Source organism: Pelobates fuscus, chromosome 2 (assembly GCF_036172605.1).
Source record: "Pelobates fuscus isolate aPelFus1 chromosome 2, aPelFus1.pri, whole genome shotgun sequence".
NCBI classification, from domain to species: domain Eukaryota; kingdom Metazoa; phylum Chordata; class Amphibia; order Anura; family Pelobatidae; genus Pelobates; species Pelobates fuscus.
Window position 1 is genome coordinate 409,673,768 of NC_086318.1, and position 25,392 is coordinate 409,699,159.

Here is a 25,392-nt window from a genome sequence, read left to right on the forward strand (position 1 = left end):
TTCTACCAGCTAGGTAATCAATATAACAGATTCACTTGCTAATATCACACACCCTGGTTTTACACTAGCCGTAATAGTGCAATGGTTTTAGTCAGTGACGGAATTACTACAGTTGCAGGGGTAGCTGCTGTGACCGGTTGCCCTGTTGACCCCAGCTGATGCATCGTCTGTCTATGGCAGAAAGTCTAGCTATTCAATATCTCATGGGAGCTGGTCAGAACACAGAGCAGACACACATTTTGCCTGAAAGCTTCTTCCAGTAGAGATTGGATCATGGTCTAACCAATCACGGACCTGCAGAAAAAATGGTGGGCTTTATAAAGCCCTAAGCCCTCCCGTTCACTTACATGAATAACTGGAAGAAAGGAGGAGTACAAAGGTGAGTCCCGCCTAATGGGGAGGAGCCCAAAGGTAAGCAAACCAACAAGTGTATCAGATGGTCCTTGGATCAATGCGGTGGCTGAGTATTTGGTTCAATAGTAAAAGAGAAGATACATATATTGATAACAGGAGGAGCCCAGAAGTAAATAGGGATAAGAAAGAGTTAAATAGTTTGTGTGCCAATGGCTGTGTGTCTGTGAGTGAGTGTGTGTCAGTGAGTATATGTCTGTGTATGGGAGATGGTAAAGGGGGCCCTTCTATGATTCTTGCACCGGGGTCCTGTGATTCCTAATTACGATCCTGGTTACAGTGCCTCATTCATTCAAATTAATTAACTCTCGTAGCTTACCTGACAAAATACTTTATAGATATATAAATAAGGAAAATCAAACAAGGAATGAGATTTTTTTGGAAACTTTTTGTCTTTTAATTATGTATACTTTGTCACCTGCACATATCACATTCCCTTTGATCCTTCCGTCCTAGGGATGAAATCTGGATTTTTTTTTTCTGTATTGTTAACAGTTATACAGTTTATAGATATATAGATCCATTTACATAAAACTGTATACAAGTATGTAATATATATATACATATATACATATATATGTATGTATATATATATATATATATATATATATATATATATATATATATATATATATATATATATATATATATATATAGTGAATATATTGTCCAATGCAGAAAATTCTGAGTGACTCACCTGTTTGTGTGAAATACAGACATAATCAATTTGGACAAAATTGAATTTAACTGAAAATTTTGTTCATTTTCAAAATTTGTATTCCCATTTTTCACAAAGTCACAAAGTTACAAAGTACAAATGTGAGGAAGTATTTGCTAAACTGCTGAAAGAACAAACTTTGGGAAAGACCCTTTCATAATTTTGATATTTCGGCTGTTTATTAGATAATGCATTCATTTGCTATCCTTACGTGGGATTGCCATAAATAAGGATACCAAATAAGGGAGCTTTCAGCTAAATCCTAATTTAATGTAGTATTGTTAAAAATGGCAATCCCACATGAGAGTATCAATTTTATTTAGGGAATTATCTGCTAAAAAGCTGAAAGATCAAAATTAAGAAAAACCCTTTTCTAAATGTTGTTCTTTTATGCTTTTTTGGTTGATAGCTCACAAATTTGGTATTCTTAATTATGGCAATTCAACGTAAGGATAATTTTATATGAAATAGTTATAAGAGCTTAGAACTGTGACATGGTACTATTTTAAACTTCTTCTAATACTTAAAAGAAAGGTTTTTCTGAACACTGGCTGACCTGAGACAGCAGGCCATGTTGATGAGCCATAGCAACAAGAACTGCTAAACCTCCTCTGAGACAAATTCTGATCACCAGAAGAAAATGGCCGCTGTCCAGTTTTTGTGATAAAGGACTTCAGGGGCAGCCAAAGGACATAGGATGACTTTTATCTACAGCTACAGGGATCGTCTCATAAAAAAAAATAAGAAAGTGAATGTGTGTCTCATGTAATTCTATTTTCCAATATGATTTGAAAGTGAAACTATAGCCCTAATTATGATCATGTCTCATTTTATTAAGTGTGTAGATTAATGTTGCCAGGCTGCTATCTGACAACATCACTGTTATTTGGAATCTGGAGAATACAAATTTATAACTTGGACTTGCTGCTTCACTGATTATTCAAATGGATTTTGTCATGCTAAAATGACATTGACCCATTTTAAAATACAAACTTTTTTTACATTTTTTTTTACATTTATTCACTGTACTAAACACATGTTATCCAGTGTATACAGGGTTCTTTAAATATATTTTGTTTACATTTCTCGAAGTTGTCAAGTGACTTTTAAGAAGATATCACAGCATGCATTTGCATAACAGTGCAATGCACCATGGGAACTCCCATAAGAGCTGAAAAGGGATACTGGGGGCCCTAAATAACTTTAGCTTGCTGAGGTGATTAATGTGTGAAGAGTGTGTATTCTTTTTCATTTTACAGAAATGGCAGATTTCAATGTAAATTGGCACTGTTATAACTTAACCTTGTTACACCTCGTTGGCTGTCAATCAGACAAATTCCTGGTTGTTTACCTCAGTGGAGCTCAACTCACGAGGCAGCAAATACCCAGAGCGCAAAGACTTCTCATTGAGTTGCACTGTAATTGGACAGCCACAGGAAGTCTGGGCATAATTAGAAGGGGATGGCTTGCAAAGCATGCAGACAAGAGCTTTTGCAAGCTGTTTTTCCACATACTCCCAATGAAAATGCATAATTAAATGCATGAAGCTTTATTGGGGGTATATATACTAAATGGTGATATATTTAAATTTACATTTTAGTTGAGCAATAGAGTGTACCTTTAAATCCCCACAAAGCAGATGAGATACATGTATGAAAACGGGGGGATTAGGCGCTCACTATAGTAATAGGCTAGAAGGTAAAATTGGGCAGCAGTAACCAATACAAGGATTCCCAGCCTTGTGATAAAATGGTGTAGACAGAAAAGGGAAGGAAACTGTACCCTAGATAATGTAATACAAAAAAAGTATACGTACACAGGTCTTATTGTGAAGATATAAATATACAGTTGACCTCAAAAGATAAAAATACATAAAAGGATAATAGTGTAATAAAGTAAGTATAATGGGTCTATGTATGAGTGCTTCTAAATGGTCACACTCACATTTACCAGAGCTAACTCAGAGCTCAGCTGTTAATACGCATGGACGGAACAATCCCCGACTAAGGATATGTGCAGCAGTCGGCGTCTTGGTGGTGTCAGACAGATTTTATATAAAGAGAAATAGAAAGATCCAATAGTGCACTATACGGTATAATGACAAAATAAGTAAAATGAGGTGTAAAATAACGTACTCACATTTGCTAGAGCACAACTTGCTCTAGTTGGTGTAGCATAGGTGGTATAATCCCCACCAGGGAATGTGATGGTAACCAGGAAGTAAAGGAGTAGAGGTCTAGAGTGGGTAAAGGATAATTAATGAAAACAAAAAATGATAAAATAGTAAAATACTATATAAAATGGTTAAAAGTCCAATAGGTGGCAACACTTCTGAGGAAGTCTTCTATAGGTGAAACGCGTCAAGTGGGTCTTTTAACCATTTTTTATAGTATTTTACTATTTTATCATTTTTTGTTTTCATTAAAAAGTATATTTTTATCCTTTATCTGGACTCTGGACCTCTACTCCTTTACCTCCTGGTTACCATCACATTCCCTGGTGGGGATTATACCACCTATGCTACACCAACTAGAGCAAGTTGTGCTCTAGCAAATGTGAGTACGTTATTTTACACCTCATTTTACTTATTTTGTCATTATACCGTATAGTGCACTATTGGATCTTTCTATTTCTCTTTATTTAATATGTGCCTGACACCACCAAGACGCCGACTGCTGCACATATCCTTAGAAGGGGATTGTTCCGTCCATGCGTATTAACAGCTGAGCTCTGAGTTAGCTCTGGTAAATGTGAGTGTGACCATTTAGAAGCACTCAGACATAGACCCATTATACTTACTTTGTTACACTATTATCCGTTTATGTCTTTTTATCTTTTGACCTGTGTACATATATGTTTTTTTGTATTACATTATCTAGGGCGCAGATGAGATACATGTCTAGAGAACAACATTTGCAACATTAGAAAAAATGGTGAACTTGCACCACTCACCCTAAAGGTAGAAACCCTCCTTACTGAAATTACCTCCTAAGTAGAGTCATCCAAAGGTAAAAGCAAAGCAAAAAAAAAATGAACTTTATTTAAACAAGATCCTAAAGTTAAAATGTATTTGTATATTTTTCTAATTAACTTGGGTCGTGCCCACATTACCTCTCTGACCATATTTATGACCACATATTAGGTTTTTCCTGATTTCGTTGTCATCCTCTTTTTCTTTTTTTTTTTCCATTCTTTATTTTTGTGGTGCGAGTAGAGTCAGGTTATTACAACGACACGTTATAAACATCTCATCAAAACATTTAGAGTGAAAAATCCGTGTTATAAAAGGCTGCACCGTTTTTTTTTGTTTTTTGTTAAGGCAAATGAAAAGGAGATGTATGCTGACATTACAATTATAACATTTGAGGCATTTATGCGTTGGAACATATGAATTTTAAAGAGTACAAAGGCCTATGTACGTTGAGGATGGTCGACTATTCAGTAATGTAAGTAGTGCGGTGCTGATGTTACGTTTTTAAGTATACCTAAGGCCTATGTATGTTGAGGATGATCGGCTGTACCAAAATGTAAGTGGCACGGTGCTGATGGTACTTGAGTTAAAGATAGATAGCAAATAAGTAAATAAAAGGAGGGACATGGAAATAAAAATAAAACAGCCTACCAACATAGACAATAATGAAAACAGTTGCTGTTACAGATAGTTCCTGAATTATATTATTTGAGGCAGTTATGCACAGGTAGCTTATGAATTTTGTTAAGTATACATAAGGCCTGTGTATGTTGAGGATGGTCGACTGTACCAAAGTGTAAGTAGCACGGTGCTGATGTAACTTGAGTTAAAGATTGATAGCAAATAAATAAATAAAAGGAGAGACATGGAAAGAAAAATAAAACAGCCTACCAACATAGACAATAATGAAAACAGTTGCTGTTTCAGGTGATACGTAAGTTATATCATCCGAGACAGTTATACGCTGATAATATAAGAATTTATAAAAATGCATATGACTGAAGTATATTGTGGGTGGTCGAGTGTACAAAAATGTAAGTAGCACGGTGTCGATGTTACTTGGGTTAAGAAGTAAAAGGAGAAACGGGGGTAGAAAACAGCCTACAAACATAGGCAATAATGAAAACAGTGGCTGTTTCTAATAATACGTGCCTTAGGAGCATGTAGGGATTATATCGTTGGTAATGTACCGCTATAAGAGCAGTTAAGGATTATCTGTGCTGATGTGGTATGTCTATAATAGCATGTGGAAAGGGCATTAATAACGCGTGTTGACAGTAGATCATCATATGAGCAAGGGTGGCTGAATCTTCTGGTTTGTGATCATTTACGTGTGAGGTCTGTCGGCAGTGTACGACTTTATCAATGTATGTGGAGTACCTTTGCTGGTGCTGCAGGGCTGCCAAGGCACGTGAGGGGTGCGTGTGTAGCCAGTGTGTGATGTTGAAAACCTTGTAGGGATGCGTGTGCCAACATATAAGTTAGGAACTTGAAGGGCTGTCTATAATTAGTATTAAATGTTAACTATGTGTATTGTGAAGTGTCGCTCAATAACCCCTGAGCGCATGGGGGGGGAGCGGGGCCGGGTTAGGTGTTACGGATATCGGCCTGTTACTGTCAGGAGCAAACAATTAAACATTTGAACTGAAGGGTTCAACGCCCAGATTAACAAAACATTTGTGCAACATTACGCTGCGGTTGTCAGTCTGCGGTTCTCTCGCCACCAAGCGTCCCCAGCAGTTTCAGCCTGTGTCAGTCCCTGCCCGGGGGGTAAACGGGACTATCTTGGAAACGTCCCAAGTGTCTGAGTGTTTCGCGATGCTTGTCTCGGGCTGTGTTATGCCCAGCTTATGCAGGAAGACTGTAGCTTCGTCCGCCAAGGAGATAGTGTCACGATTCCGGGGAGCCCAACACGCTAACACACACAGACACACACACAGAAAGTGTGCAGTACCGGACCTTAGAGTGGCCGGGCTAAGCACACACAGAATAGTCAGGAGATAAGCCGAGTAAGGGGAACCAGAAAACAGAATAACGATAAACAAGCCGAGGTCAAAGGGTAGGAGAAAGTCACAAAGTCAGTATAACAAGCCAGAGAGTACGTAACCAGAAAGCACACGTTCAGTATCAATACATAAAGCAAAGACCACAACAGGGCACTGAGAGGCAGGAAAGGTAAGTATAAATATCCTAGCCTTAATTCTGATTGGATAGCTTCCAATCAGAATTAACAAACACACGTGGGGGGTATCTATACTCCCCACTGTGATTTTTGTACTGTCGCTTTAACGCCGGGTCACGTGAGTGACCCCGGCGTACTGATATGGGTGCCGGCTCCCAGCGTGCAGCGTTAGACATGCTGCCGCTGGGGGAAGGAGGAGGAGAGGACGCGAGCGGCGTGTCAAGAGGAGAGGACGCCGCTCGCCGAACAGTAAGAGGAGGGGGGACCGCGGCCAGCGATGGACCGAGGGTGAGTGCTGCGAGCGGATTGCAGCCTCCCCTCACCGCTGCCCGCGGAGCCCTGACATAACCCCCCCCTCGAGGACCGCCCGGAGGGCGGGAAGCCGAAGGCTTCAAAGGAAACCGCGCATGAAAGGAGCGGATCAAAGAGGGCGCGTCCAAGTCAGAGACAGAAACCCACGACCGCTCCTCCGGGCCGTAAGCCTTCCAATCAACCAGATACTGCAACCGACCTCGAGATAAACGAGAATCAAGGAGAGCAGCCACCTCATATACGTCACTAGAGATCGCGCGGAGGGCATCGGAACGCCTGAGAGACCCAGAGAACCGATTACAGAGCAAGGGTTTCAAAAGGGAGGTATGAAAGGTGTTAGGTATGCGCATGGAAGGGGGCAAGGCCAGGGAGTAGGATACAGGATTCACCCTACGCAACACCTTATAGGGACCAAGGAACTTGGGCGCGAACTTCATCGAGGGAACCCTAAGGCGGAGATTCCTAGAGGACAACCAAACCCTATCACCCGGAGCATAAGAAGGAGCCGCACACCTACGACGATCAGCAAATCTCTTTTGAGTAGCAGCAGCACGACAAAGAGCAGCATGGACCTGATCCCACATCTTCCGTAAGGAGGCGAGGTGCTCGTCCAAAGCGGGCATTCCCTTGTCGGAGAACACACCGGGAAGGACAGCGGGTTGGAACTCATAAGCCACCATAAAAGGACTTACGCCAGTAGAAGAATGAGACACAGTGTTCCTGGCAAACTCAGCCCAGGGAAGAAGATGGGACCAGTTGTCCTGGTGTGCATTCGTAAAACAGCGTAAATACAACTCCACAGACTGATTTGCTTGTTCGGCAGCTCCATTAGATTGCGGATGATAGGAGGAAGTAAACGATAAGGAGACCCCCATCTCAGCACAAAAGCCTCTCCAAAACCGAGAGACAAACTGAGGGCCCCTGTCAGATACGATATCTTGTGGTATACCATGCAAGCGGAACACTTCTTTGGCAAACACCTGAGCCAACTGAACCGCAGAAGGTAGCTTCCTAAGTGGAATGAAGTGCGCCATTTTGGAGAACCTATCCGTTACAGTCAAAATTACTGTCTGCCCATCAGATGAAGGAAGATCCACAATGAAGTCCATGGATAAGTGTGTCCACGGTTTCTTGGGTACAGATAGGGGCATAAGGAGTCCCAGAGGTTTAACATTAGGGGACTTACACTGTGTACAGACACGGCAAGCCTGCACATAATCTACCACGTCTTTTTTGAGAGAGGGCCACCAAAACTGTTGGAAAAGACCCTTGTAAGTCTTGGTAACCCCTGGATGACCAGCCGTTTTGGCTGTGTGAAATAAAGTTAACAACTTCTTTCTGTCTTTTACTTTCATGTATAGCTTACCAATAGGAGTCTCAGAGGGTGCTTGGGATTGGTATGACTTGATACCATCAAGAAAAAGAGATGAGATAACCAAACGGGTAGTAGCTATTATATTAGTCGTGGGTACAATGGGCTCAGGAGTGGAGGTGATAGAATCTACAGGTTCGTACTGGCGGGAGATAGCATCAGCCTTGACATTTCGATAACCAGGCCTGTATGTGATTATGTACTGAAAACGTGAGAGAAATAAAGACCATCTAGCCTGACGAGAGGATAACCTCTTAGCATCTGCGATATAGGATAGATTTTTATGATCGGTTATAACCAGAATCTTGTGTCTAGCTCCTTCTAACAAGTACCTCCATTCTTTAAATGCCATCACTATAGCTAATAATTCCCTGTTCCCGACGTCGTAATTCTTTTCAGACTCTGACAAGCGTTTAGAAAAGTAACCACAGGGAAGGAGGGGTTCGTCATACGATTGTCTTTGTGACAACACTGCTCCTATACCTGATTCAGAGGCGTCTACTTCCAGTACAAAGGGAAGGGAAGGATCAGGATGGTGTAACACAGGGGCAGTGGCAAATGCCTTTTTTAGAGTCTCGAAGGCCACAATAGCGTTAGGATTCCAAACCCTGGGGTGTAAACCCTTTTTTGTCAGTTTAGTGATAGGGGAAATGATGGATGAGAAGTTTTTAACAAACTTTCTATAATAATTGGCAAACCCTATAAATCGCTGTATTGCCTTAAGTCCTTGGGGAAGGGGCCAGGACAGTATAGCTTCCAATTTAGAAGGATCCATGCTGAATCCTTGTTCAGAAATAACATAACCCAGGAATTGTACAGAAGTTTGGTCGAATAAGCATTTTTCTAATTTACAATAAAGACCGTTCTGCAACAACCTCTTAAGCACCATCCTAACATGAGTATGATGTGTCTTCAAATCTGGAGAATATACAAGTATGTCATCAAGGTAGACTACAGCACAGACATGCAGTAGATCTCTAAGGACATCGTTTATGAGATCCTGAAATACGGCAGGAGCATTACACAATCCAAAAGGCATGACTAGATACTCGTAATGCCCAATACGTGTATTGAACGCCGTTTTCCACTCATCGTTCTCCTTGATACGAACAAGGTTATAAGCCCCCCTGAGGTCTAGTTTAGTAAAATATTTAGAACCTTTGACACGATCAAACAACTCAGTAATGAGAGGGATCGGATAGGCGTTTTTAATCGTAATATTATTTAGAGCTCTGTAATCTATACACGGTCTTAAATCGCCCTCCTTCTTTGCCACAAAAAAGAAACCAGCACCAGCAGGAGAGGAGGACCTTCGAATGAAACCTTTATTTAACCCCTTAAGGACACATGACATGTCTGACACGTCATGATTCCATTTTATTCCAGAAGTTTGGTCCTTAAGGGGTTAAGGCTTCTCGTATGTACTCCTCCATGACCTGGTTCTCTTTCTCAGAAAGAGGGTAGACCTTACCCCTAGGAGGCATAGTACCCGGTAATAGGTTTATGGCACAGTCATACTCACGGTGTGGGGGTAGCTTATCTGCCTCCCTTTTCTCAAAAACCAATGCAAGGTCAGCATACACAGAAGGGATAGAAACAGAAAGTGGTTTAGCCGTGGGCACGTTGAGTAAACAAACGGGACGTACCTGGCCCATACAGTCTCGTTGACAGGATTCCCCCCAGGAGAGTATGTCTAAACAACCCCAATCCAGTACTGGGTTGTGTTTAACTAACCAGGGAAAACCCAGAACGATGGAAGCAGTAGGAGAGTCAATTATTTGGAAGGTTAACCTTTCCTTGTGTAAAGCACCCACAGACATCACTATATCTTGGGTTTCATGGGTCACCAGAGGCTTCTCAAGTGGTCTACCATCTATGGCCTCAACGGCCAAGGGTGTGGCCTTTCGGATCAAAGTCGTCAGGGCTGTGGTTTTGGCAAAGTTCTCATCCATTAGGTTGTCTGCCGCACCTGAATCGATCAAGGTTTTAGTTGTTATGGTGGTTTTATTGACCAAAAGAGAAACCGTAATAAACGGTCTGGAGATGGACACATGAGGGGACAAAGTCATAACACCCGAGGCCGACCCCTCTCTAGGCCTTAGGTGCTGCAGTTTCCCTGTAATTTAGGGCAGGTATTACAGTGGTGCCCCCTCTTTCCACAATAAAGACATAACGATACGATACGATACGTTCTTTCAGCCTCAGTTAACCCTGTAGCACCCAATTGCATGGGTTCTGGGGATGGCTGCCTAGGAGCGGGTAACGCTAGCAATGCAGTACTGGGTAGAGCAGGTAACACCCGTGTATCCAGCCGCCTTTGACTACGTCTCTCTCTAATGCAGTTATCAATAAGGATTACATAGTCTATAACATCATCTAGAAGCACAGGCAGTTCCCTGGATGCTATTTCATCCAGTATGTAAGCGGCCAAACCCTCCTGAAAGGCTGTTACGAGGGCGTCGTTATTCCAAACCACTTCAGCTGCTAGAGTGCGGAATTCGATAGTATAATCCGCTACAGATCTGTTACCCTGTCGAACCCTAAGCAGAGCTTTGCCAGCAGAGGCAACCCTACCGGGTTGATCAAACGTGCGTTTGAATGCTGACAAAAAATCAGCAAAGGACATAGGAGACATATTTTCCCACATGGGGTTTGCCCATGCTAAAGCTCTCCCGGACAGGTGGTTTATCAAAAAGGCAATTTTGGATCTGTCGGTGGGATAGGAACGTGGATTCATTACCAAATGGATGTCAATTTGATTGAGGAAACCACGACACAAAGCTGGGTCACCACTATAGCGCTGTGGCGGTGTCATATGGACTACATGAGCAGGAACGGGTACTGGAGTGGCAATGGGTACTGGAGTGGCAACGGCAGGCTGCAAGTGTGCAGTACGAGCCAGTATGGTCTGTAAAGCCTGAGCAAACTGATCCATACGGTGGTCCAAGCCATCCATTCTAGCCTCCTGATTAACTAGGAGCTGTGGTATGTCAGCAGGTTCCATTATGGCCCTGTTGTATAGTCACGATTCCGGGGAACCCAACACGCTAACACACACAGACACACACACAGAAAGTGTGCAGTACCGGACCTTAGAGTGGCCGGGCTAAGCACACACAGAATAGTCAGGAAATAAGTAAGGGGAACCAGAAAACAGAATAACGATAAACAAGCCGAGGTCAAAGGGTAGGAGAAAGTCACAAAGTCAGTATAACAAGCCAGAGAGTACGTAACCAGAAAGCACACGTTCAGTATCAATACATAAAGCAAAGACCACAACAGGGCACTGAGAGGCAGGAAAGGTAAGTATAAATATCCTAGCCTTAATTCTGATTGGATAGCTTCCAATCAGAATTAACAAACACACGTGGGGGGTATCTATACCCCCCACTGTGATTTTTGTACTGTCGCTTTAACGCCGGGTCACGTGAGTGACCCCGGCGTACTGATATGGGTGCCGGCTCCCAGCGTGCAGCGTTAGACATGCTGCCGCTGGGGGAAGGAGGAGGAGAGGACGCGAGCGGCGTGTCAAGAGGAGAGGACGCCGCTCACCGAACAGTAAGAGGAGGGGGGACCGCGGGCAGTGATGGACCGAGGGTGAGTGCTGCGAGTGGATTGCAGCCTCCCCTCACCGCTGCCCGCGGAGCCCTGACAGATAGTGTAGTTGCGGCTTTCCTTCGTGGCGATCAGGGTTCGTGAGGGTCCCCACTTGTAGGTGATTCCTGCTGATCTCAGTGCTTGCGTGATCCGTTGGAGGGATCTTCTCCAGGTAAGAGTGGAGCGGCATAGGTCCTGTAGGAAGTGAAGCTGCATTTCTTCGAAGGGGTAGGGCGCTTTGTTTCTCGTCTCTCGTTGGACCGCCATTTTGTCTCTGAGCATAAGAAAACGTACCATCACATCTCGAGGTACCCCTGCAGGGGCTCTAGCTGAGGTGGCTAGTCTGTAGCATCCATCAAGTTGTATGTTTTTGGCAGTTCTTTGTTGCAGTAATGCTGTGAGTAGGCGGCGTATGAAATGCGGCAGCTCTAGGTCGTCTACCGTTTCTGCAATGCCCCTAATCTTGAGGTTTGTGCGCCTTCTCGCGTCTTCCATCGCCTCTAGTTGAAGTTGGGTGGAGTGTTGTGCGGCCTGAAGCTGCAGAAGCTGCTCTGCTTCACTTGTTTGGCGTTGGGCTATGGCGGAGATAGACTCCTCTGCGCCTCTCACTCTCGCCGTGACCATAGAGATGTCTTCCCTGATGATGTCCAGGTCTGCATTAAACATTAAAGATTAAAGATTGAAGTTCTGATATTGTTCAGCAGGGCTTGAATGTCACCCTTGGTGGCTGGGGCTTGAGGGTCCCCCTGTAGTAAGGATACCTTTGGTCCCACTGATCTCGGGATGTCATCGGGGGCATCGAGGATTCCTTCATCGGAGGAGGGACAGGTCGAGTCCGCCGCTGATGCTTCTGGTGCCCTCCCCCGCGAGGGTTCTGAGCTTTTTCGTTTTTTTGCCCATCCCGTGTGTTATTGGGCTCGGTCTGCGGTGGTGCGAGGGCGAAAAAATGCCTTTTAGCAAGCTTGTGCTGTATTTGCCGCGGGAGCTAGTCCGACATGCGTCCGCTCCCTTCAGTGTCCCGGCCACGCCCCATCCTCTTTTTCTTTAAACTATACTACACTTATTGTAACCTTTAACCTCAATGAAAGTTAAAAATTACTAACAGAGCATTTTCATGGCTTTAATAATTAATACTACTGAATGACATTATTCCATATTATTTCTCCAATATGCAGAATTCGATAAAAATAGAATTACCACATAATTTTACCGCATACAGTGATTACCCTGAACATAATATTATTGGTATGGGCATTAATATAGCACCAACGTATTCCGCAGCATAAAATAATAAAAAGCAGCGGTTTCCAAACCACCCCTCATGGCCCATCAACAGTCCAGGATTTATGTATGTCCTTTTTTATTCCAATGGAGATGCTGACAAACCCTGTTCGTGGGCCATGAGGACTTGTTTGAGAACCACTGATATAAAGGTTAAACTGTAAAAACAACTTAGACAAACTATTAAATTTTTTGTCAGGAACAATAGTTTGTACATGACCCTGCTCAAGCAAGCCTATCATCTAGAGCAGTGGTTCCCAACCCAGTCCTCAAGTACCCCTAAGAGTCCAGGATTTAAGGATTACTCAGTTGTGTCAAAGGTGTTTTTAGAAGAAGAAAAAAACAAAAAAAACCAACACTTTAGATACAACAGAATAATACCTAAATCCTGCACTGTTAGGGGGTAGACGAGGACTAGGTTGGGAACCCCTGATCTAGAGGATATATGTATAAATAAATAGAACTTTACAGTTGTATGGTTGTAATGCATTTGCTACTTACTTACATGAAACTTTTATAGCAGTAATGCTACTTCCTTAATTTAAATAAATAAAAAAGAAAAAATATATAATACTACTATAAATATATATATATATATATATAGTTTATATACACTATAAATTTGTATTTACGTAACGTATATGGAATGAATAATGAGTGGTATATTTGATACATCATATTGTTAGTATTGAGTTGAAAGACACAGAAATTGTTCAAAATTTCCAATGATATTCTAAAGACTTCAGGTGACTGCAAATCTATTTCACACACAATTTATTTTAATTGCCTTTGCTTGGGAACATACATTCACAATCAATATTACACAAGAATAATAGATGTCACATTATTGAAACAGTGACATGAAAAACACAACTTATATGAAACACCTAGGCTCAATACGCCTTTGCACATCCTATTTTATGATTGTTTTAATATGAAGAGTTAATAGTGATCATGTTAGCATCTGCTGTCTAATAAAATTGACGCATATAATGTTATGTAGAACAATTTATACAATATTATATTTAATGTTGATGCATATATTTTGTATGTGTTACAATAAATAGATTTGATATAAATCCAAAATATAAAACTTACTTTTGTCGCTTTGAATTTGAAAAAGCACAACAATGGCTTGGGTAAGTTAAATCTGCTTCAATCAGTTCTGAGAATTTTTCCATCGGAGGTAGCTTTTTCAAATTGTAAGCTGACATCGCTATAAGCCTCTTGATATTTTCCAAACCATAACTTGGAAGAGCGCTGATTTTTGTTTTTGAAATATCTCTGAAATAAAAGAAAGAATCTGAATTAATTATTTTACACTTTTAAGTTAAATTGTGCAATAATGCTCTTAAGACAGTGTTATAATAATTAAAAGTGGCGATCGCATTGTTAAATGGATGCATTAATGTATATGGGTCTTTAAAAATGAAGTTAAAATTTGAGCTATTGATTAATAAATAACTTTTAAAAAGTATAGTATTCACTTATTTATCTAGTAAAGTTTCATTTGTATACTATATATCAGTGCTCCTCAACCCTCTCCTCAAGGCACACCTAACAGTCCAGGATTTAGGGATTACCCGGGTGTGTCCAAGGTTTTTACAAAAAGAAAAAAAAAACACCTTACAGGAAGGGTAGGCAACCTTCGGCACTCCAGATGTTGTGGACTACATCCCCCATAATGCTCTTACACCCATAATGCTGTCAAAGCATCATGGGTGATGTAATCCAAAACATCTGGAGTGCTGACGGTAGCCTATGCCTGCCTTAGAGCCTAAGGTGTATTTTTTAACACCTTGGACACACCTGGGTAAACCCTAAATCCTGCACTGGTAAGTAAACTATGAGGAGAGGGTTGAGAAGCACGGCTCTATATGACTAGCAAATAAATGAAAATGGCAAGCATCCTCTTCCATACTTTTGTACAGTGAGCAAGTTTGAATTAATAAAATAATTTTGTGCTATTTATATAGACATTATACTAACATTCCGACTTTTTATATTATATAGCATATAGTATAAAGCTACAGTTCTACAGATACATTATGTTCCTTATCTGAGCATAAGCCAGATATATTTAACTATTTCTATGTATCTATTTTTGTTTTACCTACTGTATGCTATAAGTAATATTTTTGCTGCTTATGTGTTAATATAACAGGGGCAGAGCCAGCACAAGCTAAACACAGTTGTGGACAATCAGCATCTTCTCATAGAGATGCATTGAATCAATGAGAAAAGTTCAATGTCTCCATGCAGAGGGTGGAGACACTGCAGGGCAGTGATGCACAGGATGCAGCACTGCCCCAGGAAGCACCTCTAGTAGGAGTGGCCTCTGGATGTATCACTAGGCTGTAATGTAAACACTGCATTTTCTCTGAAAAGACAGTGTTTACTGCAAAAAGCCTGAATGACCGATTATGCTCACCAGAACTACAGTAAGTTTTAGTTGATCTGGCAACTATAATGTCCTTTTAACTATCTAACTAATATACAAAAATAGACTTCTGACTGTTCCTCATGCTTTTCTCTCTCTGGGCCACTTCTAACTTGTTCTACGAATAAAATCAACATTTAGTGACAGTCCCCTTGTTATCTATCTATCATCTAATTTTTTAGTGCCATGTGCGGAAGTCAGGATCAATCAATTTAACCCCTTAAGGATGGTGGGCACCTATGCCGTCCTTTTTATGGTGCTCCTAAACGCCGGCGGGTGGCATAAAATGTCCCCGCCATCCTTTGGACTTACCGGGTCCCCACCATCCCCACGCCATGGTCGCGATCCTGGGTTCTGCCTGGGAGCTCAATTATTAATTACAATTTGAGGGACCTGCCTGAAAACCCAAGCTGAAAGTCCAGAGAATTTGGCTGGCAAGCCCCATATTAAACCCTATAGCTTTCTAGGACACCATAAAACCTGTACATTGGGGGTACTGTTTTACTCGGGAGACTTCGCTGAACACAAATAATACCATTTAAAAACAGTAAAACATATCACAACAACACTGGCCAAAATTAGCATTCGTTATAGTTTTTTTAATTTTTCACACACAAACAAATATGAACACTAAATTTGGCCAGGGTTTGTAACAAAGTGGCTACTAGAAAAAACTGGACATACCCCATTTGTAGAGTTGAGCAGGCACCTGGATGTTCGGGTCTGGCGGGTCCGGCCGAACTTTGAAAAAAAGTCTGGGTTCGGGCTCGAACTTGACCCCGAACTTGACCCCTAACCCGAACTTTGGCCACAAAATGGCTCTAAAAACTCTGGAAAGGGCTAGAGGGCTGCAAAAGGAAGTAAAATGGGGGTCTTTCAGCCACATTTACTAATACTAAGTAAATATTACTTAGTATTAGTAAATTCAGCCCCTACTCGCTATACCATGAGTAGGGGCATGTCTAGTAAACAGTGAGCAGCCAGTGACTGCTGACTGTAAAAGAAAACAAAAAAAAACTATTGCCCCCACCCCTGTGCGATGGGTGGGGGCTCTAAATAAGAATATGGAGGGGGGGACCTACTGTCCTCCCCCGTGGCCCCCACCCCTGTGTGGCGGGTGGGGGCCCTAAATAACAATAAGGGGGGACCTAATGTCCTCCCCCTGCCCCCACCTCTGCGCGGCGGTTGGGGGCCCTAAATAACAATAAGGGAAAGACCTACTGTCCTCCCCCCTTGGACCCCACCCCTGAGCGGTGGATGCGGGCCATAAATAAAAAATGGGGGGGACCTAATGTCCTCCCCCCTGGCCCCCACCCCTGTGCAGCGGGTGGGGGCCCTAAATAACAATAAGGGGGGACCTAATGTCCTCCCCCCAGCCCCCACCCCTGTGCAGTGGGTGGGGGCCCTAAATAACAATAAGGGGGGACCAAAAATGTCCTCCCCCCAGCCCCCACCCCTGCGCGGCTGTTGGGGGCCCTAAATAACAATAAGGGGGGACCTAATGCCCCCCCCAGCCCCCATCCCTGCGCGGTAGGTGGGGGTCCTAAATAACAATAAGGGGGGGACCTAATGTCCACCTCCTGGCCCCCACCCCTGAGCGGTGGGTGGGGGCTATAAATAAAAATCCCCCCCAGGTGACTAGGGGTCCCCAAATCCCTAGTCGCCCCCCTCCACCCAAAAAAATTACCCCTACCTACCCCCCTCATCCTAAAAATAATGAGGGGGGACCCTTGTCTAAATACCTGTAAAAAAACAAATAGACTTACCATTTGATCTCTTCTTTCTTTTAAAATCTTCTTTTTTCAGCCGCAAAAAAGGGCAAATAAAATCCAGAATAACCAACGCACTAAAAAAAAATAAAAAAATTGCCTTCTTCACCCATGGAGGGCTCCGCGCAGACTTAGCTCTGCAGGGCGGGAGAAGGCCTATAAAGCCTTTCCCTGCCCTGCAATTAGACTCAGAGTACTCTGATTGGTGGGTTTAAGCCATCCAATCAGAGTGCTCTGACAGGTAAGTCTCTACATTTACTTGCCTGTCACAGCACTCTGATTGGTTGGCTTGAAATCCACCAATCAGAGTGCTCTGTGTCGTTTTACACAGCGTGGGAAAGTTCTTTGGAACTTTCTCACACTGTGTAAAATGACACAGAGCACTCTGATTGGTGCCCTAAATAACAATAGGGGGGTGGACCTACTGTCCTCCCCCCCCAGCCTCCACCCGCAGTGCAGGAGTGGGGGCCGGGGGGAGGACATTAGGTTCACCCCCAACTTTTATTTATGGCCCCCACCCACTGCTCAGGGGTGGGGGCCAGGAGGGGAGGACAGTTGGTCCCCCCCATTGTTATTTAGGGCCCCCATCTGCCGTGCAGGGGTTGGGGCCGGGGTGGAGGACATTAGGTTTCCCCTCCCCCCAATTTTTATTCATGGCCCCCCACCCACTACTCAAGGGTGGGGGGCAGGGGGGAGGACATTAGGTCCCCCCATTATTGTTATTTAGGGCCCCCATCCACCGCGCAGGGGAGGGGGCCGGGGGGAGGACAATAGGTCCCCCCCTTACTGTTATTTAGGGCCCCCACCCGCCGCACAGGGGTGGGGGCCATGGGGAGGATAGTAGGTGCCCCCCCTTATTGTTATTTAGGGCCCCCACCCACTGCTCAGGGGTGTGGGCCGGGGGGGCAATAGGTCCCCCCTTTAGTTTAAAAGCCCCAACTCGCGCGTCAAGGGGATGGGAATTTTTTTATTTTTAACAGTGAGCAGCCATAGGCGGTATAGCTGCACTGGCCAATCACAGCCATGCCATTAGTAGGCATGGCTGTGATGGCTTCTTAGGGCACACGAGTCAAAGGCTTGTTTATTGGCTGCCCTGCAGCCTTTCAAAACGCGCCATTAAATCGCCTAACTCCGAACTCCAACCCGAACATACAGTGATATGTCCGTGTTTGGGTCTGGGGTCCAAAAAACGTCATGTTCGGTACGAACCCGAACTTTTCAGTTTGGGTTCGCTCAACTCTACCCATTTGTCATACCTTGTCTACTTTTGCATGGTAGGCCATCATGGGGGTAATTTTCATTCCTGGGCTACCATTTGGTAACATTACCAATCTGGAGAATTTCAATGTGTATAAACTGAAAAATGTACCATGCTATATTTGACCCTGTAACTTCCCAAACCACCATAAAACCTGTACATAGGGGGTACTGTTTTACATGTGAGACATCGCTGAATACAAATATGTGTATTTTATTGCAGTAAAAGCAAACTGTATTATGACATTCACAGTTAAAACTTAGAACTAAAAAAATAAAATTTCTTATTTTCTCCCATTTTTTTTTTTTACATTTTATTCATATTAAATTATGTTTCATAGTTAAATATGTGATGTTAATGAAAGCCCGGTTTCCCCTGAATAAAATGATATATAATAAGTGTGGGTGCACTTAATATAAAAGAGGTGAATTACGTGCTAACCGAATCTTCAAGTCTAACAGACTCTGTCTGAAATATTGTAATAAAATGGATACCACATCAGTTCTAAAAAGGTTTTCACTTCAATGTCAAATTATGTAAATTTGCATAATTTACATTTTCACTTGCCTTGGAACAGCAATCTATACATACAATTGCAGTTTTACCCTATGCGTATATGGCAGTTATGCATTTCATATTTCAAATAAATGTTATGCTAATATTTTTTTCTTAAAACAGAAAGTGTGGTATTGAAGGATTTGACAAATAACATTTCTAAAAAAATATCGCCTTTGCTGTGTATGCGTAGAATTTGTAATTTATTCTATACTAACACTTAATTTAAAGACTAAGAATGTCCTTTAAGGCAACTTTTTAAGGCACAATTGTTTTCAAATTATGAAAGTCAAAGCACTACTTTCAAAACCAGAGATAGGAGAACAATTTGTTGTATTTTCAGTCAAACATGAAAATGATTGCCACATTTTTAGTATTTCAACAAAAAATTGTGTGGATGTTCTGATGAATGAACATGGCTAACATTTGTGTTTTGCCATGAATTTAACCCAACATTGGCCTTATGCAGTCTAGCACTGCTATTTGGGTCCTAAATTGAATATTTTTTGATAACGTTTTCAAATTATTTGAACATTTGTTGAGTAAACTTTTAAAATGTTCTAATATTTAAAAAAAATTTAAAATATATTTTATTTTGTAAAATATAATATATCTTTTGAAATTTTTATATTTTGAAAAAATCACTCTAAAATGTTTATCCACATATATTTAATAATATGGCATGTGCAATGCTTCAGTTTGAAATGCTGCACATACAGAGATATTTAGGATAGCTGCCGGATGTGTATTTCCAGAGAGCTCCAAGTTCGTCAGTGTCAATTCTGTGCCCATTTCTTTGCACATAGTATCATTCATTGGATGTACTCAGGCAATAAATGCACGGTGGGATTGACGTATGACTTCTGACAGAGGACTCGTGGAATGCCCTTTACTAGTGAACCCTTTACTAGAGAACAGTGCCATGATACTCCTGAGTACTCGTGATATCATAACCACTACTTTAAATTTTGACAAAAGTTATTATTGAGCTTGGGAGAAGTAACAGTTTTTATAGTCTCTCTATATCTTAGAAAGTTGTACTTAAGAATACATTTGTTTCTCTGCAGGGGAAGGCAAACAATGTATTGGCTACATTTTGTTTTCCCAAATATACCAAAAAGTGCTGAGGCGCCCCAGAAGTAATATAAAGTGCTATAAGTGAAAGTGCATTAAATACGTATCTGTGTTGTGCTACTCTATTTCTCGCTAGATGATCACCAGTGCCATTTTTAATTTTAGATTTATGCATGCAGTGGAAATGCTTAAATGGTTGTGCATATCTGAACAAAAAACAAACAAACAATTTATGGTGCAGAATATCTGTACGCTGCAGCACCCACTCACTGTGGTCTGCCAGTGTGCCTTATTTGGTTTTATTGGTATTGGGTGCAGCATTGTGCGGCTCTGCCACACCCTTCATTGTTATTATATTTTTTCTTCACATTTATATAATTTTTTTTAAAAGATTTCCACTGGATGTATAAGTATACAATTTAAAAATTGCACTTGTTGGTCTAGTGAGGAACTGAATAGCACAAGATTAGGATGTTATGGGTAAATTGCTACCAGAGGGGATTGGTAGACACTGTACTGTAGTTATCTCATATTGTAGAAAAAAAAATTAAATAGTGCTGCAGTATTCATACTCACCAGCTCATTAGCAAAATTTTCCTTTATCATTGATTGATATTTCACCTCCTCCTCTCCTTAGTTCTATAAATCTTTGTTTTCTTTTTTTTATCTGTCTGTTCCATTTTTATTGCTGCCTAATTGCCAATTTATTTTTCAATGATAACTTCCCTTGTTTTATGTCATCTGATTTTCACACTTTGTTTCAGAAATATTACAAATTATTAATAACCAGTTTCAAAAAAAGTAATCCTCATTTAACCTATGAAATTAATCCCTTTGTGATAGACACTGTACCATGCATATTGCTGTCACTAAGACACTAATACATGTACAGGGTACAGTGAGTTCTTAATCCCCTCACCACCACAGGTCTCACAAAATGCTGTGTAACCTGGCTAATGTTGGAAACCTCATAATTGTTGCAGACTAGTAAAAGCAACCCTCGGGCTGCTCCTGCTAGCATCTGATCACTGTGGCACCATGACAGCAATTGGATGCCAACTACCATTAAAATACCATTGATGGTAGTGGGGACATTCAGTACATGTCAAGCATGCCTTGTACCAGGATATTTCAGAATGTCACAAATAAGCACAAGGTTAGAAATAATGTAAAAGTGTGATGCTGGTCAGCACAGTGACACAGATAATGTCACTTGGGCAAGTATCTTCTCTGGACACAAGAAAAGTGACATATGAAAATAAAATTGTGTCTTAAATTTCCCCCTGTAAGTTCACCCAAATAAACTAGTAAAGGTATATCAGTGGGGCATTATTATAATTGGAACATATAGCACAATGCAGTCTAAAGTCTTTGAGGTAGTAGAAATTCCCCAATAGACTTTAGCAAGTATTTGAAAAAAAAAATTTAGTATTAAAATTACTGCTACATTTAGCAGAAATTGGGGATAAAATGTCTTAAGTAAAAATAATCAAAATGCCTCAGATTAAATAGCTTAGGTTGTCTTATTTTAAAAATTGTATGCTTTGATGGCAAAAATGCAACTTGGTGCTACAGTTGTGTTCCAAAAGCAACATGACCCCAGTTATTCAATTGGTGAAAATTAGAAAAATTGAAAACTGAAATTAATATGTCTGTAATTTTACCCCATATCTAAAAAATCCAACAACGGTCCATATGAAGTATTGCTGTTCTTGGGGGCAGTAGCAAAATAGATATTAGGGGTCTTTACAGAGTGGAACACACAATGTATATGTGCAGAACACACACAAAATTACCAGCAGATTTTGTAGAAATTAATAATAAAATGTTTGAACAAAATGTGTCAGAAAGCTCTTCATTAAATACTCTGGTTGGTCCAAGTTCTATAAATGTATACTTTTGTTTAGAAATGTTGGATTCTGTGGCTGCTATTAAAGTTATATATTCTTATTTGCAAAAGAGATTGTTAAAATGAAATTTTACATTTAAGTTCAAAATGGCTGAACTGGAAAATATCAGCCATGAAAAGTCAGCTGTGCTTCCACGTTGGCTACTTTGGCCTTTAAGGAACACTATAGTGTCAGGAATACAAACATTTATTTGTGACATTATTGTGCCTGTGTGCCTGTGTGACTGTTTATGCCCCCAACCCCACCTTAGATTGCTCTGAAAAGATGATTTTACTCATCCTTTTTCAATGCCGCACCAGTATTGCCATGGATGGCTCAACCTGGACCAACCTCCATGCCTGAGATTATCAATATTTATTTTTCAGCCAATCCCATGCTTTCCCATAACATTTCCTCATAGCATCTCCTCGTTGAATCAATGCATCTCTATGGGGAATGTTCAGTGACTCCATGCAGACTGTGAAAACTCCGAATGCAAGTGATGTTCACTGTACAACACTGACACATGAAGCACTTTAGTGGCCATCTGAATGAATGCCACCAGAGCTGTCACTAGCTTGAAATGTAAGCATTGCCTTTTCTTTGAAGCTTTAAGCTGTAGTTGTTCTGGTGACTATAGTGTCCCTTTAAGTTTGTAGTTTTAAGTTCTTTTCTAAGCAGACCAAAGGATGCATAAGTTTAGATTTAAATTAACTCCTTGCAATATTTGAAGAAAGACACAGCAAAAGTGCCAATAACGACTGGACCCTGGGCAAGCGTTTGCTTGGGCCCCCTGGGCCCTGCTGCCGTCACCCCTCACTTCCTGGTATGCAATCATGGCATCCATCCCAATGCAGTGGCGGCACTAAAATAGAATGAATTTTATTGGGACACCCAATTGCAAGATTTGAATGGAGGGGTGTATTTGTATTTAAAGTTGCGGCTCAGATGCACAGGTACACACTCTGACACACAAGCAGATACACAGATACATACACTGACTACATACAGATAAGCAGGCACATACACTGACAGACATACTGACACACAGGTACATATATTGACACACACAGACACATACACTGGTAGACGTACTGACAGACACACACAGGCTCATATGCAGACATACTGACACACAGGCACATATACAGACATACTGACACACACACTGATCAACATACTGACACACATACACTGACAGAAATACTGACACCCACACACAGGCACATACACTGACCAAGATACTGACACACACACACACACACACTGACAGACACACTGACACCCACATACACTGAGAAATACTGACACACATACAGGCACATATACTGACACACACAGACTGATATACTGACAGACACACACACACACACACACACACACACAGACTGACACATGCATGCACATGCACTGACAGACATACTGGCACACAGACATAGACATACTGACACACACACACAGACAGGCATACTGACACACACACAGATATATTGACACACAGACAGACCTACTGACACACACAGATATATTGACACACAGACACAAAGACAAACAGACATACTGACACACAGACAAACAGACATATACAGACACACACACACAGATATATTGACACACAGACAAACAGACATACTGACACACAGACATACTGACACACAGACAGATATATTGACACACAAACAGACATACTGACACACACACAGACATACTGACACACAGACAAACAGACATACTGACACACATGTAAAATGTACATTTTTAAACCCACCCTCCAGTTTCCTACCTTTTGCTGGAGGGTGGATTCCCTGGGGTCCAGTGTGGTGCCTGAGGATCATGGGAGTGAGGATCCCCCATCCTCACTGCAGCCTCGTCCTCTCTCCCTCGCGACTCCTCCTGCCCCCTTCCATGCAGCTCCTCTCTTTATGGGAGGAAGTGACTTGCGGCTCTCACTTCCTCCCAGCCGGCTGCCGGAAAGCAAGGGGCCCGGTCGCGGTGTTAAAGGGAAACAGCGCCCGACCAGGCCCCTGCTGATACAAGCCCTCCGGGTGGCCCTAAGTGCATGGGCCACCCGGTGGGACTCAGAGTACGGGGAAAAAATAAATTGATGAGGGGCAGGTGCCTCGGGCCCCCCAAGAGAAACTGGGCCCGGGGCAGCTGCCCCGTTTGCCCCACGTTAAAGACGGCCTTAACAAATGCATGAAATCCTACAAAATACTCAGTCTCTAAGGTTTTAATACAGTATCTCAAAAAAGTGAGTACACCCCTCACATTTTTGTAAATATTTTATTATATCTTTTCATGTGACAACACTTAAGAAATAACACTCTGTTACAATGTAAAGTAGTAAATGTACAACCTGTATAACAGTGTACATTTGCTGTCCCCTCAAAATAACTCAACACACAGCCATTAATGTCTAAACAGTTGGCAAGTGGAAATGTCCAAAATGTCCTAAGTGAAAATGTCCAAACTGCCCCAAAGTGTCAGTATTTTATGTGGCCACCATTATTTTCCAGCACTGCCTTAACCCTCATGGGCATGGAGTTCACCAGAGCTTCACAGGTTGCCACTGGAGTCCTCTTCCACTCCTCCATGATGACATCACAGAGGACGTTAGAGACCTTGTGCTCCCCCACCTTCTTTTTGTGGATGCCCCATAGATGCTCAATAGGGTTCAGGTCTGGAAACATGCTTGGTCAGTCCATCACCTTTACCTTCAGCTTCTTTAGCAAGGCACTGGTCATCTTGGAGGTGTGTTAGGGGTCCTTATCATGTTGGAATACTGCCCTGCAGCCCAGTCTCCGAAGGGAGGGGATCATGTTCTGCTTCAGTATGCCACAGTACATGTTAGCATTCATGGTTCCCTCAATGAACTGTAGCTTCCCAGTGCCAGCAGCATTCATGCAGGCCCAGACCATGGCACTCCCACCACCATGCTTGACTGTAGGCAAGACACACTTGTCTTTGTACTCCTCACCTGGTTGCTGCCACACACGATTTACACCATCTGAACCAAATAAGTTTATCTTGGTCTCATCGGACCACAGGACATGGTTCCAGTAATCCATGTCATTAGTCTGCTTGTCTTCAGCAAACTGTTTGCGGATTTCTTGTGCATCATCTTTAGAAGAGGCTTCCTTCTGGGACGACAGCCATGAAGAACAATTTGATGCAGTGTGCGGCGTATGGTCTGAGCATTGACAGGCTGACCCCCAATACACAGTTGCAAGAAAAAGTATCTGAACCATTTGGAATGATATGGATTTCTGCACAAATTGGTCATAAAATATGATCTGATCATCAAGTCACAACAATAGACAATCACAGTCTGCTTAAACTAATAACACACAAAGAATGAAATGTTGCCATGTTTTTATTGAACACATAGAAACATAGAAACATAGAATGTGACGGCAGATAAGAACCATTCGGCCCATCTAGTCTGCCCAGTTTTCTAAATACTTTCATTAGTCCCTGGCATTATCTTATAGTTAGGATAGCCTTATGCCTATCCCACGCATGCTTAAACTCCTTTACTGTGTTAACCTCTACCACTTCAGCTG

General features: G+C 42.0%; 1 protein-coding gene across 3 annotated transcripts in view; it reads right to left on the reverse strand.

Moving 5' to 3' along the window:
• The window catches only part of FSHR (follicle stimulating hormone receptor), a 215,552-nt gene that overhangs the window by 15,064 nt on the left and 175,096 nt on the right, over positions 1 to 25,392 (reverse strand). For all 3 annotated transcript variants that reach the window (XM_063441480.1, XM_063441479.1, XM_063441478.1), the window contains one exon: positions 13,943 to 14,128. In XM_063441480.1, the coding sequence (XP_063297550.1) occupies positions 13,943 to 14,128 (186 nt within the window). The remainder of the gene's footprint in view (positions 1 to 13,942; positions 14,129 to 25,392) is intronic.